The following is a 16069-nucleotide window of genomic DNA, read 5'->3' as shown; positions in this document are numbered from 1 at the left end:
AAATATAGTTGTATTTGTATTAAACATGAATGCAAATGCGGGCATTCCATAAGAGCACACAGTCGGAAATAACTGTTGACGCCTGTGAAGGGTTAACTGAAAACGAAAGAGAACGTGCAAACGGTCTCTTATCAAAAGTCACCCGGTGGAACATCGATGTGTTGCTCGCTCAAATATGATTGGCCATTCGCCCCTTCGATGTAATGGTGACGTCGGCCCTGACACGGAGGCGGAGAAGAGCTGCGTTTATTGCCGTTTGCTCCAATTCATTCGACCCTTCCTTCGACCGGAGTGTAGTCGGGCAGCAACCTCTAGTATTTTCGGCTAGAAAAAAAACATGGCAGGTTACCTGAAGGTCCTCAGCTCTCTCACTAGGTCCGCGGCCACTCTATCAAAAAACCCCGCCGTTCTTGCTCCAGCTTCTTGCCAGAGTTTGCAACAGAGGAACTGTGAGTTTTCCACTTTCAAAATTTGTCTGTAGATATGCCAATGAAGCCGGCGCTTTAACACCGGCTTATGCTTATCTGAGAAGATGTTAATATCCTTACACCCCTGCCACAAACCTCATGCTTGTATCGAAAGACGCCGGCTAGTTTTGGACAGTCATTTTTCTTTCAATCCGCCGGCTTGCAGATTTTCATCTAGTAGAGCGAACAGCAGAACGTTATTTTCGCGGTGACGTTGTACGTGCAGCGGGAATCGCGCGGCCGCACAGGCAGAAGTCGTGCTCGCGCTCCTTTGTTTGCTCGCTGGATGCCCTTTTAAAGAAAACAAACACAATACGATAGTTTGCTTTCATTTAATCCATTGTGGTTAAGACATTGTTTCTAGTAAGGCTAATCCAGTATTCAGCACATAATTGCGTCTTTGAACAATTTGACGGCGTCGTAAGAGCAGCGCCGTTTGGTTGTGTGTGTGTTTTAGTCGCCCGATCGGGATGACTTATGAAACCATTTTACCGGCTAAAATACTGCGGTAAACATTTAATCAAACATCTTTGTGATGCAAGATGATTCGATAACCAGTTATATGAGTGGTCATTCAGGGGTTTGTAATTGTTTTGATTGTGTTATGGTCAGTGTGAATCATTTCAAGGTCAGTCGGCCTGGTGGTCAGCTGTACGTAGTATTTTTCTATTGCCAGAGTACAGACCATGAAGTGAAGGTATAAATGAACGAGATGTGCTTCATCTATTTTAGTAAACATTGACTATTACACCATAGCGCATTTTCACCCTTTTTTGAAATGGAGGCTGCATCGACCTAAATGCCAGATGCAACTGAGCTAACATTACTGATAGATTGGGGTTTATCTTTTGAAACATGGATCTTAGGTTGTTACTTTAAAACATAAGGGAAACTGAAGGGCAGACCTTCATGGACAACTGTGAATTAATAGGTGTCATGCCCTGACACTAGCTTTTCCCTCTGTTAGGTAATCAGTTGTCATGGAGGATATGTGGGGGGTTTAACTTTCTTGATGTGTTCATGTCCTCCAGGTCACCTTTACACTTTCCCCTGAATGGGTTAATCCTAATTAGTGCTCCTGTATGACACCCGAATGAGTGAATGTAATATTGACATAACTGACCTTTTGCACTTGAGGTGTGCCACATTAAAACATTTGCATTGCCAAGTTTATAAAAGACGTGATTCTTTGGCACTGAGTGGTTGTGTTGGTATGTCCCGATCCCTAAAGCAGTTTGGATTATTATGGGTTTTTGAGTGAGCTTCTTATAGTGGTGAAATGTCAGCCACACTATGCAGACTAGTGGTCTTGTCTTGCCTTTCAGATTGACTTCATTGACAAGTTCAGGCACATTGCCAAGCACACTTGCATGTTCTCTCTCATTAAAGTCACAAGGTTGGATATGACTTTTGCCAAGAGGTTTTATGAGCTGTAATGAGAGCTGAGAAGCCCACAAAATTCGTTTAGAAATCTTTTTCTAAACTTGATTATATATTTTTTTATGTATGCATGAATATATAACTTCCTTTGTTATGATTATATTCTGTAAATAAAAGTTATTTTAATTAATGTGTTCTCTTCCACTATTTCGAAAACAATCTGAGCTGCTGTTGTTGTCAACCCAGCTGGTTTGTTATTTCACTCATTTATTTTTAGTGTCTCCATGGTGCAGCATCTTCATGAAAGTTTTAGACACTTTCTCTCGGTCACTCTTGAGCTGCTTTTGAAAGTCATAGGGAAGAGTTTGAGTATGAGAGGATTTATTCAAAAGATTTGTGAGGATTCCACGTGAACTTGCTCACCTCGTGGATTATTTTTTAAACTACTGGCCTTCAAGTGTGGAGAACAAGTGTACACTGTTTGCAAATGTCCTTGACAACTGAAAAAAATCAAAGGGCCACGTGAGAGTGATTGCTTGCTATATGATATGCTGACCACATGCTTTGTGTAGAAGCAATGTGGGTTGACTGACATGACTTTTTCCTTTTGTAGTTATTTGGATTAAAGGAATAGTTTGCTCAAATTCTGCCATTTAATCCTCAATGAATTTGGATTGACTTGATAGTTTTTAAATTGAAAGTAAATTTTTTGGGGGGTAAATTATTTTTTGAAACATTAAATTATTATTTAATAATTTTTTTATATATCGCAATGTAAATGTTACTGAATGGCAAATCACTTTTGGTTGCACGAAAATAATTCATGAATGTTTAAAAACGTATATTCCATTTATTGTCAGTTCTCTATGGCAGGCACAAATTAAATACTATGGTTCTGGAACCATGGTGCAGAACATAGAAAACTTTTTTTATTTTTATTAATACTTTTATTTAGTAAGGATGCATTAAAGCCACAATATGTAATTTTCCGCTGCTAGAGGTTGCTTATTCAAAACAAAGACGTAGCTTGATGATGCCTGGATTTCACGGAGCTTATTATCCCAGAGAAGAGTGCTTCCGCTTCATCCGCTCATGCATATGTGGGGTAACGCATCCCTGTTTTATCATAATAGATACATTGAGTGTGTTGAAAATGTACTAACGTTACTTTGTGTATTCGCTCGGTGGCTACTGAGACGAACACTGACGTGAGCTAGACCGATATTAGGCATGGTAAAACATGGTACTCGCTGTAAATCGTGAAAACGAGATTTAAACAATAAGACTGTGTGTTGAGCTATATAACAGTGATTCATTTTCTGTCGTTGAATGTATCCAAACAGTTGCTCACCTGTCTAATAAAACTCATAATATGTTAATGCGTTTGTTGAAGTCGTGGGTAATGCGGGTTTGATGTTATCGATAGGCGACGCACAGACACCAGTGTTCTGGTTAAAATTGCTTATTTCTCTGGATTTAAACATTCTTGGAAACATTTGGATAATGTAAGTACACAAGTCAACAATATATAATATTGTTCTAGTGTTTTTTTGACATTTTAATACAAAAAAAACTTACATATTGTTATTTTTTTTTAATTGATCAAGAATTATATTTCAAATAATTATATTTGAAAAATTATTTTTTTTTATACAAAAAATATATTTCAAATAAATTAGTGGATGAAAAAAAGAATTAAGCAATACAACTCTTTTCAACTTTGATAATAATAAGAAACGGGGATAATATCTGATGTATCATGATGTGACACTGCTGAAGACTGGAAAAGTATCATTGGTCACATAAATGCAGCCTTGGTGAGCAAAAGAGACTTTCAAAAACATGAAAAAAAAATGTTTACTGACCCTAAGCTGAACAAATACTTCCACAAATTAAAGCTGGGTGCACAGCACTCTGTACAATTTTGCAAATCCTAAGTGTCCTCTGATCCTGGGCTAAAATCTGAAGTCTTTGATGAGTTTGACTTGTTCACCAACAGCCGATTAATAGCTGTTGCGATCAAATTTTACCTCTGGCAATATTCTGGCAGCGCAAGTCCTACACTGTGACTTCCTCTTTGACAACCGTCAAATTGTCTTAGTTTTTCAAGACAAGCCATGACTAAAATTAATGTTAGTTCCACCTTTTCTGTTCCACATGTAATGCATCTCACTGACAGCAAAACGTATCACTGATTGATGTAAAACTCTTGTGCGTCCATTTAACGCTTCTTGACTGCCGTGCAGTCTGACATTAATGACAACTGAGATCTTACAGCTCACAGCGCGGATCATGTTCGTAAAGTCTGACAAGCAACAATCGTAAAAGATAGTAAAAATAATACATATGGTTCTTTCTCAGAACTAAAAAAAGAGAGAGCTCATAAAACATTCACTTCGATGCTTTAGAGACATAACCCAGTTAAAATGGAAACGATCTCGCACTGAAGACGTTTACTGTAGCTTTACACATTAATAGATACGGTACTTCCTTGAAAATAAATTCCAGTGTAGCGCTACAGCAACCATAATGAAACGACTCTTCACAATAGATAATGCTTTACCATCAAGCTCTGACGTGTATTTTTGCTTTTTGCAAGCAGGCTCTTCTGTTCAGTGTTTAATTTTTTTTAAATGGGTAATTTCCCTAAAGTTTGGAGATTTAGCATGTTCCATGTCAAACGTTCTCGCTTGTTGTGAGAACTTGTCTCAAGGTAGCTGGAGCAACTTTTCTCTATTTATGGATTTAACAAGATGTCAGATTTAAAATGTTACCCTTATAATAGGTTTACTTGAATCGTGGTAAGACAAAAACCTGTTTTGGAAGGAGGATTGATGTGTTGAACAGTACATAGTGAAACTTTTTCATTTAGGCCAGGGGTGTCCAAAGTCGGTCCTGGAGGGCCAATATCCTGCAGATTTTAGCTCCAGCTTGCCTCAAAACACCTGCTAGAGTTTCTAGAATGCCTAATAAGACCTTAATTAGCTGATACAGGTGTGTTTAATTGGGGTTGGGAAGAACCTACTATTTGTGTTTAAAATTGTTTAGAAAAGGCTCCTAAAATAGGTGACATGGCATCAACTGGATTCCAGTGCAGTAAATGCCAGCATATCGTCCATTGCTCAATAGTGTAGGAGTTAAGTGGCAGTGTGCCGTATCATGCTCACTGCATATGATTCATGTTGTTTGATCACATGCAATTTATAAATGGATGGAAAATGTTTTTGCTCAGCATAAATGTATCACTCATTGGATTCATGCTCTGTGCAGATGGCTGTACTGTTGTTGGAAACGGGTTATTGAAGCATGCTTACATAATCCTGCTTATATACTCTTCCTCCCCCTTTAGCATGCTGTGCGTCCCCAGCGCTTGTGACTAGTGAGAGGATTCTTTTCCCCAGGATTCCCTGTTTATATAATTTCTGATCACAAACTCAGTCAGGTTTCAAGCGAAAGGCCCTACCCATAATGCACTGTTGGTTGATACAGCTGTGCTGAGCGGTAACCCAATCTGAAATATATTTTTCTGTCTCTTCTTAAGCCTGGTGGTGTTGTTTTCACCTGTGATATCTTGGATTTGCACAAATGAAATGGTCCCTATTATCTTTTATATTAGACATTTGAGTTAGTATGTGTTGCATTCAAATATTTAGAAACATTTGACAACTTTAATCTGTAGACTGTGGCTTTATGTCATTCTGCAATTAAAATATTCAAAGGGTCTGAACTTTGACTTGATGGACGTGACCTGACCTGTGGCTACTGAAATATATTGAAGATTTAGTTTTATAGAGGATTACATCAGTGAGTGTAGTAAATATGTTACCCGCAGTGCTTATAAGGGTCATTATGTCAAGCTTTATTGACGGCATTTTATCTTTTATGAACTCTTTACTGATTTTGACAGCTCTGCCGACTCGTTAGATGGAGTGGTTCTGGAGCAGGAACTTGGCAAGTGTAACAGTCACTTGATTCCCTCGTTGGCTCTCCTCCTTCCTCTGCTTTGTCCCCACTGAGAGAGGGGGAGAGCGAGATGAACTCTACTTGCTCGCTTTAGTGGGAAGCAGTGGCATGAAAAGGTTTTTGAAACGCTCAAGATAGACTAGACGTTTGTGAAATTGCTGCAAATTGGTCCTTGTAGCAGCAAGTGGAAGTGGGTGATATGAGTAATTTTATAGCGCAATATTTTTTTTAGCATATACAGTACATTTTTGGTTTATAACTCCCTCGCCTTGAAGTTTGGACACACCCTAGGCAAAGGGGGTTTGAACAATAACAGCAAAAATCGATTTGTGATGACAGTGGACAACCCAGACTATAATCAAACATTTTATTAAATAATACAAAACGAAATAAGAACATTAAAAAAAAAAAAATCAGGAACTATTTAAAGCATGTCTAAATTTTATTCTAATTTGACTGTTGTAACCTTGATTGGCAATCAGCCAGTAGACTCGTTGACCCAGTAATCTTTAAAAATGAAACCTGGGCTGGGCCAGTTTAATCAAATAATCGGGCACTGCAGCTGCCAAAGAGGCAGACCTGCTTGTCATCACTTATACTGCTATTGTGTAATCAAGATGAAATCATTATTGCTGTACTTCAATGATAATTACAAGAAACTTCAATGCCTTTAAGTTAATATTATCAGCTTTATGCTGATATTATCTAAAACCCCACTTTTTTCCAAACCTTTAGAGGGCATTGTATATGTAAAAAAAACCAAACACATTTCCTTTCCTTTATTTTTTGTTTTTTTTTGTAATACGAGTTGAGTTGTTGTATACAGTTGCACTGTCAAGCCCTAGCAAGAAATAATGAAACCACCATTTTTCTTATTTACTCTTCCATTTGAAAGTTTTGAGTTGGTGAGGGAAAAACGAAGGCAGCAGGAAAACAGTTGTTTAACAGTTATTATAATTATTATTACAATTTACAATAGACGTTCTATTTTTAACTATGAAAGCAAAGTTGAATTTTAACAGCCGTTACTTCAGTCTTCTAGCCTGACAAGCCAGACCCATATCAAGATGTTTGGTCTGGAAACTCACCATTGACAGGGCTCAAGCCGAGGGGTGGGATAAACGGTTGTCTTTTAAACTCCCTCTGCACGCGATAGGATAGCGCTACACCAACCAGAGCAACGAAGGTGAAACAGAGCTTGTTGATAGATTAAACATTCGCCGTATCCGGTCAGCAAAACTCTGAACACATCTTCCCTTTTTAAGAATGACTTCAGTGCCGTTCTTTTCTCAGAGAAAAGCTTAACTCCAAGTCTTCCAGAGTCGCGGTCAGAGCTGATTCAAAAGACCGCCGCCGTTCGCCAGTTTCTGTGTTTACTAGAAGCATGCAAACGCAACTCGGCCGTCGTCATTATGGCCCCACCCACCGACTCTATACATGATGTGATTGGTCCGGCAAGAGTTAGGGGAATACAGCTCAGAAGGGTATTGAGAGTTCCTAGACGACACTTGCAGGCAGATTAAATTTGCTGCCTCTAGGGTGTGTCTAGATTTCTAGGCTACCAGTCTTCAAGATCCGTCAGAAATCATTCTTTACTGTTTTGGTGCTCAAGAAACATTCTTTGTTATTATCAATGCTGAAAATAGTTGTGCTGTTCATAGGGCTGTGTTGAAAAAAATCAATTCACCAATTCTGAATCTATTTTCATATTAATTTCTAAAGATCGATCCGTAACTCAGAGGACCGATTTAATAATAGGCCTACATTTTCCCCGTGAATTTTAATTTGCCGCGTCATTGAATTCACGCATGCACGCAAGTGGAAGGAGATTAAAACAACGAACATGGCAGCTTTGAAAACTCCAGAACAGCAGCGGACAGAGAATACTAGAGTAGATAAACGAACTGAAGCCGAAGCTCTCGTCACTATACCGCCGCCGCCGTGCTGAAGAAGCATCGCGGACAGACCGAGTTTTCCTCACTCTTCCTCTTCTCTCGTTCCGCGGACAGAGAATACTAGAGTAAGTTAGATGAGCGAACTCGGGCTGCTGGATATGTCGAGAACGCGGCTTACGTTACAGCCGTGCTCACTGCAGCGCACTCTTACTGCCAAGGAAGATGTAATGGCTGCCTTGTCATGAGTCATGACAGCGCGCGTTCGCTGACTAGAGCACTCTGGAAGGGGGATTGTTCTTTACAGCCATCAATACATTCATTTGCAGTTGAATGTCTATAATAGTATCAATATGTTGCATAATACAGTCCTGTAATTCAGGTAACAGCTGGAAAAAAATGCTTTCTTTAAAAACACTTATCTAAATCTCGAAGATCTGATCGAATCGAATAATGATAATCGATTCAAGATCTTGAGAATCGTAATCGAATCGATTCTTGAAATTTGAATGGAAACCCAGCCCTAGTTGCTCAATATGTTTTGTGGAAATAGTGATACATTTTTTAGGATTCTTGAGTGGAAATGAATGGAAAGTTCAAATTGCTGCTTCTATTTCAAACAGAAAATGTTTGTCAATGTTAAAGTCTTCACTGTCAATTTAATGCAGCCTTGCTGAATTAAATAAAGTTTTAATGACATAAAACTTTTGAAGGATAGTGTATGATGTGGTCTATGAAGAATACCCTCAAATTACAAAATTGGTTTAAATTAGAGACTTACTCATTTGCACTGTAGTTTCACCGTTTAAACTAAAGTGTGCTAAAACATGTTCAGGGACAATATTAAAATAATGCGTGCAATGCAAATCCTTTTTTTTACTTTAAAGAAAATGTATGTGTGTACTGTAGTGTAGACCCAGATTTGCGTGTTCTGTGCAGTGGCAAAGAGCAGGTGTTGATTTTTGTTTATCTGGGATGATGCATTATGCACAAGCCATTGATATTGGATCAGCTTTTATACTGCTAAATGAAACACATTTTAGTGGTAATGATGACGTTCATATAACTGTTTCTTGGGGAACCAGAACTTGGAACGTCTACTAGCATCCAACCAGTGCAGTGAATGGAGCTTTATATATCTTTATTATCCTCCTCCTTAAAGGAAAAGCAAATTCCCGGGTGTCTCGTGAGTGGGAAGAAACAATCCCTTATTTTGGCCTGAAAGAAAAACACTCATACAAAGATTTTGGTTTAATTTGACAGATGCCGATAAACGTATCAAGGTGGCACAGCCGGTGGTGGAGATGGACGGAGATGAGATGACCAGGATCATCTGGGAGTTCATCAAAGAAAAGGTGCTTAAACGCCAAGCGCGTGAGTGAGTGAGAGAATGAGGGGGAGGGAAGCGCTGTCTGTCTGGTCTATTTTTAAATCTATGACACACACACACATCGAGAGAGAAACAGAATGCAGGAGGGAAAGATGTAGAGGGCAAAGGAAAGAGAGAAACAGGAGAGTGAGAAGCCTAGACAGACACAGACAGAGTGAAAATTGGGTTAGACAAGAGTAGAAAGACAAAAGGAGACGGAAATTGGAAAGGGAATGTGACGGTGTCTCTTGGGAGAATTAAACAGATGAAGAGAGAGTGGAGGAGAGATTGACGTGTTATGCAGATCTCCTTTTTTAAAACGACTGTGTGATAGGCTTACTGCGAGAGTATTTGCATGCGAAGACCAAGCGATTACAGCCGCATCACGCAGTGGGCAGGGCCAGTGTTGAGGTCACTTTACTGGCTGGCCGTCTGCCTCCATGAGAGAAACGGCAGATGGTGGTGGGTCTGACGTGCCACGTTCTAAAATTATTCTGCTAGTTCTGTGGAGAATCAGAATAGGCTTATTATTTATAGCCAGCAATACAATGCCATTGATCCAAAGAGAACAAGATTCTCTTTTTTAGGTTTAATCCGAATTTAAACGTTCACATGTAACATAATTTAAAACTGTAAAGTGTGAAATTTATGCATCAGCAAACTGAATATTCAGATTGGATAGGATAGTATTTTCCAAAAACATCAGAAAAAATACATCACCCTTTGAGACTAAAAAAGAAATGGGTAAATTGCCAAATTACTTGATTTACTGTTATAAATTGAAAGGGTTTGTTCACCCAAAAAAATGTTTCCATTCACCCGTAAGAGCTTTGTTTATCTTTGGAACACAAATAAAGATTTTTTTGTTCAAACAGCATTTGTGTCGCTTAATAAAATGTAGGTTAAAGCATTGGAGTCACACGGATTACTTTAATGATGTCTTTCCTATCGTTCTGGACATTAAATGTGCAAGTTGTGTTGCTCCCAATGGAGGGAGAGAAAGCTCTCAGATTTCATCAAAAAGATCTTCATTTGTGTTCCAAAGATGAACGAAGCTCTTGCAGGTTTGGAAGGACATGAGGCTGAGAAATTAATGACAGGACTTTCGTTTTTTGGGTGAACTATCCCTTTAATCTGTGTTTTATGACACTGCCACTGTTTACATCTTTAACATGAAACTGTTGTGTCCAGCTCATTCTGTCCAATGTGGATGTGGAGCTGAAGTACTATGACCTGGGTCTTCCATACCGTGACCAGACTGATGACCAAGTCACAATCGACTCTGCTATAGCTACCCAGAAATACAACGTTGCTGTGAAATGCGCCACAATTACACCCGATGAAGCTAGGGTCGAAGGTACGGCACATCTTAGAAACACTTCCTCTTTTGATTTATACCTTTTGTTGTAAATTACTTGCCGATATATATCAGACATGCTGTTCGGTTGGGCCATTTTCTAATATCAGTTATCAACTGATGCTGATCATTTCAAAAGTGTTGTTGATTTAACAGATTTAGTTTGCATCAGCTTTTTTTTGTTCAGCATATTTATGTGAATTGAGCAAATGTTGTGAAAAGTTAGTTTTATTTCAAAAATCTTTGAAATCTTATTTTTTTGAAATCTGTATTTGCATCATCAGATTTTATCATCTTGCTTTCTAGATAACTGTTTAAAAATCCATAATGGCCATCTTATAATTTGTACAGGTGCTTTTGATAAAAAAAAATCATGCCATTTTCATATTTACACAAAAAGTGCATTATGTACATTTGTGTCATCGATTACACTTGACAGAGTTCAATCTGAAGAAAATGTGGAAGAGTCCCAACGGAACCATCAGGAACATTCTGGGCGGCACTGTCTTCCGTGAGCCAATCGTCTGCAAGAACATTCCTAGACTTGTTCCTGGCTGGACACAGCCCATCACCATTGGCAGACACGCCTACGGTGACCAGGTCTGCTTTTTGGATGTTCTCAATGTTTTTTTATTTATACATTTTTCTTTTCCAACATGTTCTTATTCCTGCAATCATCTTGTTAATTTCACAGTATAAAGCAACAGACTTTGTTGTGGGCCAACCAGGCAAATTCAAAATGGTCTTCTCTCCAGCCGATGGAAGCAAAACCAAGGAGTGGGAGGTGTTCGATTTCCCTGGTGGTGGCTGTGGAATGGGCATGTACAACACTGATGAGGTCAGTGAGCATATGCATATGCATTTTTAAAATCAACAATAAAGGTATTATAATCTGTGAAAAGAACAATAACTTTTTTCCCCTCTAAATGTAATCGATACCCACAGTCATGGAATACCTAAAAATATGAAATGGTGCTTCCATGTAATAGCATAAATATATTTACACTTCCATTCAAAAGTTTTTAAGTCAGCAAGATTATTATTTTTTATGAAATTAATGCTTCTATTCAGCAAGGACACATTAAATTGATCACAACAGTGACAGTCAAGACATTTATAATGCTACAAAAGATTACTGGTAAATGCTTTTTTTGAGCTTCATATTCATTATCCTGTAAAAAACTTTTTCCCACAATATATTAAGCAGCTCAACTGTTTTAAATATTGAATTGTTATTAAATATTGATAATAAGAATTGTCTCTTGAGCAGCAAATCGGCATATTAGAATAATTTCTGAAGGATCATGTGACGTTGAAGACTGAGTAATGATGCTGAAAATACAACTGTCATCACATGAATAAATTAAATTGTAAAAACAATTTTTTTAAACCGAGGTCCTGACTCTCTGTGGTCATTAAAACTCCCAAATTTGCCCATTGGCCTCTGTCCATCATGGCCTCCTAATCATCCCCTCTCCTGATTGGCTTTTTTAAATGTCTCCTCTCCACCATAAGCTTGTGTGTGGTGGGCGTTCTGGCGCAATATGGCTGCCGTCGAATCATCCAGGTGGTGCTGCACATCGGTGGAGGTTGAGGAGATTCCCCCTTTTATGTAAAGCGCTTTGAGTTCCTAGAAAAGCGCTATATAAATGTAAATCATTAATTAATTAATACATTTTTTGTTCAAGTAATGCAGTCTCTGTGAGCATAAGAGATCTTTCTTATTTACTGACATCAAACTTTTGAAAGGAGGTGGTGTTTATAAAGTTCAACTAAATTGACTTGAGAAATCCAGTAATCTCAAATGTTTCAGTGTTCGTTTCGTTGAAGTGAATCCAAATGTGGCCTCAAAACAGCATATCTGCAGGGACCTTCCTATTTTCAGCTTCCCGCACTGAAATAAAAAACTGGCAAACGGATGTATGAATTTGAAAAATATCTTTCTGTTAATGAGCTTATACTCTGGTGATCTATCTTGAAGGTGTAAAAATAACACCTTAAATTAGAGACGTTTTTAGGCTGTCTCGTGTATTCTCAGTTTGTATAATTAAGACGTTTTGACTCAAATTCTGTCATGTTCTGCACTTACACCTCCGGAAAGATGAGGTCTACTGTAGATTATAGATGACCTCCTTCAGCCCATGTTCCTGCAGTGAACCCTGGTGTCTTTGTTTGTAGTCAGGGGAATGGTCTGTTTGGGTTTACAACAGAAGAGGTGTCTGCCTACAGGCAGCTTCAGAGGAGGTGCTGGTGGTGGGATTGTTTTTTCAAGTGTCTGTTCACTGTAAGCCTCCAATTGATGGTGCTGAAATTGATTTTTACACCATTTCCACTTCACATTTGAAGGGAGTGAGTTTTTTTTCCCACCAATTGAAACTACACAGCCAGCATTTCTGAATCCTAGCTGAATTCCCCATTGTGAAAGTGGAACAGTTGTGTGACGTTCTGTCTTTTGTACCTTCCTAACAGTCCATCACTGGCTTCGCTCACAGCTGCTTCCAGTACGCCATCCAGAAGAAATGGCCTCTCTACATGAGCACTAAGAACACCATCCTAAAGGCTTACGATGGCAGATTCAAGGACATTTTCCAGGAAATCTTTGAGAAGTGAGAAATATTTATCAGTATCTTTGGCACGCTTTTTATTTACACACTTCCACCGCGTGTTGCTGTGTAATTATGAGATTAGCGCTTTGAGACGCTGTCACAGTGGTGACATGTGAAACTATACTTTTCTTCCAAAGTTATTTCAATGTCTTTTGTTTTCCATTGGCAGAAACTACAAGCCAGAGTTTGACAAGCTGAAGATCTGGTATGAGCACAGGCTCATCGATGACATGGTGGCTCAGGTGCTGAAGTCGTCGGGTGCCTTTGTGTGGGCCTGCAAGAACTATGATGGAGATGTGCAGTCTGACATCCTTGCTCAGGGTAAAAATCCTAGGAAAATATATGTATTTAATCAATTCAGTCTTTTCTATTGTTTAATCATATTGCACCCAAGTTCATGCAGTTTTTAAATAGTTTTAGCACTTACAGAGACTTTCAAGTCATGAAACTCTAGAGATAACAATCATATGTGTAGAAAAGAGCAAAATCATGCTACCAATTTTAAAGGCTCACAGTGTTCATTTTTTTACCTATTGAATGTTTTCTACAGGTTTCGGCTCTCTGGGGCTGATGACCTCAGTGCTGGTGTGTCCTGATGGAAAGACCATTGAGGCTGAAGCCGCCCACGGCACAGTAACCAGGCATTACCGTGAGCACCAGAAGGTTTGTGTTTCAGTCTTTTTTTTCTTGCTACGCATCATATTCTTCATACAAATATACCGGTAGGTTTGATACTGGAAATTCAAAGTAGTTTGTTGTGTTGCATAAAATAATAAGGTAACACTTTATTTTGATGGTCTACTTCAGACATTCTACTAACTATAATGGCTTGTGATTGACATGTAGAAGCGACTTTGAGTATTACTATACTGTTTGCTTAATGCAAGTCTTACAGTAAGTCTCTGAGAGGTAGTTGACATCTAGTTACTTTTGCAAAGTTACTTATCTTTTCCTAGAATGTCTAAAGCGGAGCATCAAAATAAAGTGTAACCAATAAGGGTAATCGAAAACAAAACAAAACGAGAATTTAAATAAATAAAGCAACCTGGACCTTCCACAACTGAATTTAGATGCCTTCTGCCATCTTGTGGTGAGAGGAAAAAATGACAACCTTCAACATCAGTTTTTTTCCAGCAAGGATGAGTAACATTCTTAAAAGAAAAAAACCCCTTGCATTTCAAATTAATGCAGTGTGAAACTTAAAAAAAAACATTTCTCCAAAAATATTAAAGGATTAGTTCATTTTAAAATGAAAAGTCCCCTATGATTCCTCACTCTCAAGCCGTCCTAGGTGTATATGACTTTCTTCTTTCTGATGAACACAATCAGAGTTGTATTAATAAATATCTTGATGCTTCCAAGCTTTATAATTGCAGTGAACATGTTTGAAGCTGGATATTTTTCTTAGAAAAACCCATCGATTCACTTCAGAAGGCCTTTATTAACCCGTCGGAGCCGTGTGGAGTACGAGCTTGGGCTTGGGTTTTTTGAGCTTGGGTCAAACTATTGGGCCCCGTCACTGCCATTATAAAGCTTGGAAGCATTAGGATATTTATTAATATAACTCTGATTGTGTTCATCGGAGTCTTCAAAGAATAAAGTCATATACACCTAGGATGGCTTGAGGATGAGTACATTTTCATTTTAATGTGAACTACTCCTTTAAGCAGCACAGCTGTTTTCATCATCATTTATGACTGGAGTAATGATGCTCAACTCAGCTTTGCATCATTAGAATAAATTACATTTGACACGTTCAAATATAAAACAGCTGTTTTAAATTGTAATACTATTTCACTATATAATACTATTTTACTCTGTGATCAAATAAATGCAACAATTCTATAATGTAGTGTTTATTGCATAGCAACCACATAGTAATACCCTAGCAACCACCCTTGAGTACTTCTTAAGCTTTCTCAAGCCATCTTAAAGTTTGTCTTGAGTTATTGTAGGATGTTTTAGGAGGTGCACATTTTTTTATATATATGTATGCATGCTGCAGTTGGGGTGCCCCCATATATTTAAAATTCACACCTACCAATTTTCACGTGCTATTTCATGTGGATAGCTTACAGTGTAGAACCTTACATTTACTGCCAAGAATTAAAAAAATGTATCATAATATTGAGTTCATCTTTATTACACAGGGTAGGCCAACTAGCACTAACCCCATTGCCAGCATCTTTGCTTGGACTAGAGGACTGGAGCACCGTGGCAAACTCGATGGAAACCCAGACCTGATCAAGTAAGCTCATTTGTTGCCGTCAGTCATCTGTATTGTATGGTTTGGGAAGCTTGGCTGTAAGGGAAGTTTTATCTTTGATGTAACAGCCTTCCAGTCATATTGGTAATGTTTAATCAAAAGTGGAACCAATCATCATTGTCCTGTTTCTTTGCAGGTTCTCTCAGACTCTAGAGCGTGTGTGTGTGGAGACTGTGGAGAGCGGCGTGATGACCAAGGATCTGGCTGGCTGCATTCACGGTCTCGCCAAGTAAGTCAGCAAATTATTCCGAGCATATAAAAAATGATCAAAGAGTAATGCCTTCAACCTCCATTAAATGACTAGCCCTAACGATAAAACCGCTGCCATCAATTGTCATGTGTGCTCTAGCTAATGTCTCTGATGGTATTAACATTTGTCTTTCTGTGACCACAGCTGTAAGCTGAACGAGCATTACGTCAACACCACAGACTTCTTGGATGCCATCAAGACAAACCTAGACAAGGCACTGGGCAAATGAAGGACAACGGGGCCCGGACACAGTGGAGAGTGTCTTTTTGTACCTCATTTTTAACTTAAAGGTCATGAATACCACATTATGTATGAAGGGAGGAGTAATAAAAACATAGTGATGTTCGTAGCTGTTCTGTTAGCGAATCCTGCTGATGGGTGAGCCCATCTCTTCCCGCACCTCCAGGGGTCTATTTTTGTAAGATGAAGTACTGTATGTCAGATACTGTATAATACCACAGGAGAAAAAGAAAGATCAAGGGCCACACGAGAAACCCTCTAATAAATCCGTCACCTGGA

General features: G+C 38.6%; 1 protein-coding gene and 1 long non-coding RNA gene across 2 annotated transcripts in view; one reads left to right on the top strand and one right to left on the bottom strand.

The window, feature by feature from the left end:
* Positions 1-673, bottom strand: part of LOC137042976 (uncharacterized) — a 25215-nt gene extending 24542 nt beyond the window's left edge. Inside the window, exon 1 of the long non-coding RNA XR_010898399.1 lies at positions 564-673. This is a non-coding gene — a long non-coding RNA (uncharacterized lncRNA). The remainder of the gene's footprint in view (positions 1-563) is intronic.
* idh2 (isocitrate dehydrogenase (NADP(+)) 2) lies at positions 262-16069 on the top strand. The gene is made up of 11 exons (XM_067418961.1): positions 262-449; positions 8966-9057; positions 10263-10428; positions 10868-11028; positions 11123-11266; positions 12898-13034; positions 13204-13355; positions 13585-13697; positions 15185-15282; positions 15437-15529; positions 15695-16069. Exons 1-11 carry the CDS (start codon positions 338-340, stop codon positions 15777-15779), a joined length of 1353 nt encoding a protein of 450 aa, XP_067275062.1. The 5' UTR covers positions 262-337; the 3' UTR covers positions 15780-16069.

The sequence above is a fragment of the Pseudorasbora parva genome, chromosome 16, assembly GCF_024679245.1.
Source record: "Pseudorasbora parva isolate DD20220531a chromosome 16, ASM2467924v1, whole genome shotgun sequence".
Classification (NCBI taxonomy): domain Eukaryota; kingdom Metazoa; phylum Chordata; class Actinopteri; order Cypriniformes; family Gobionidae; genus Pseudorasbora; species Pseudorasbora parva.
Note: the sequence above shows the minus strand (reverse complement) of the source record. Positions and strands in the feature narration are given on the sequence as shown.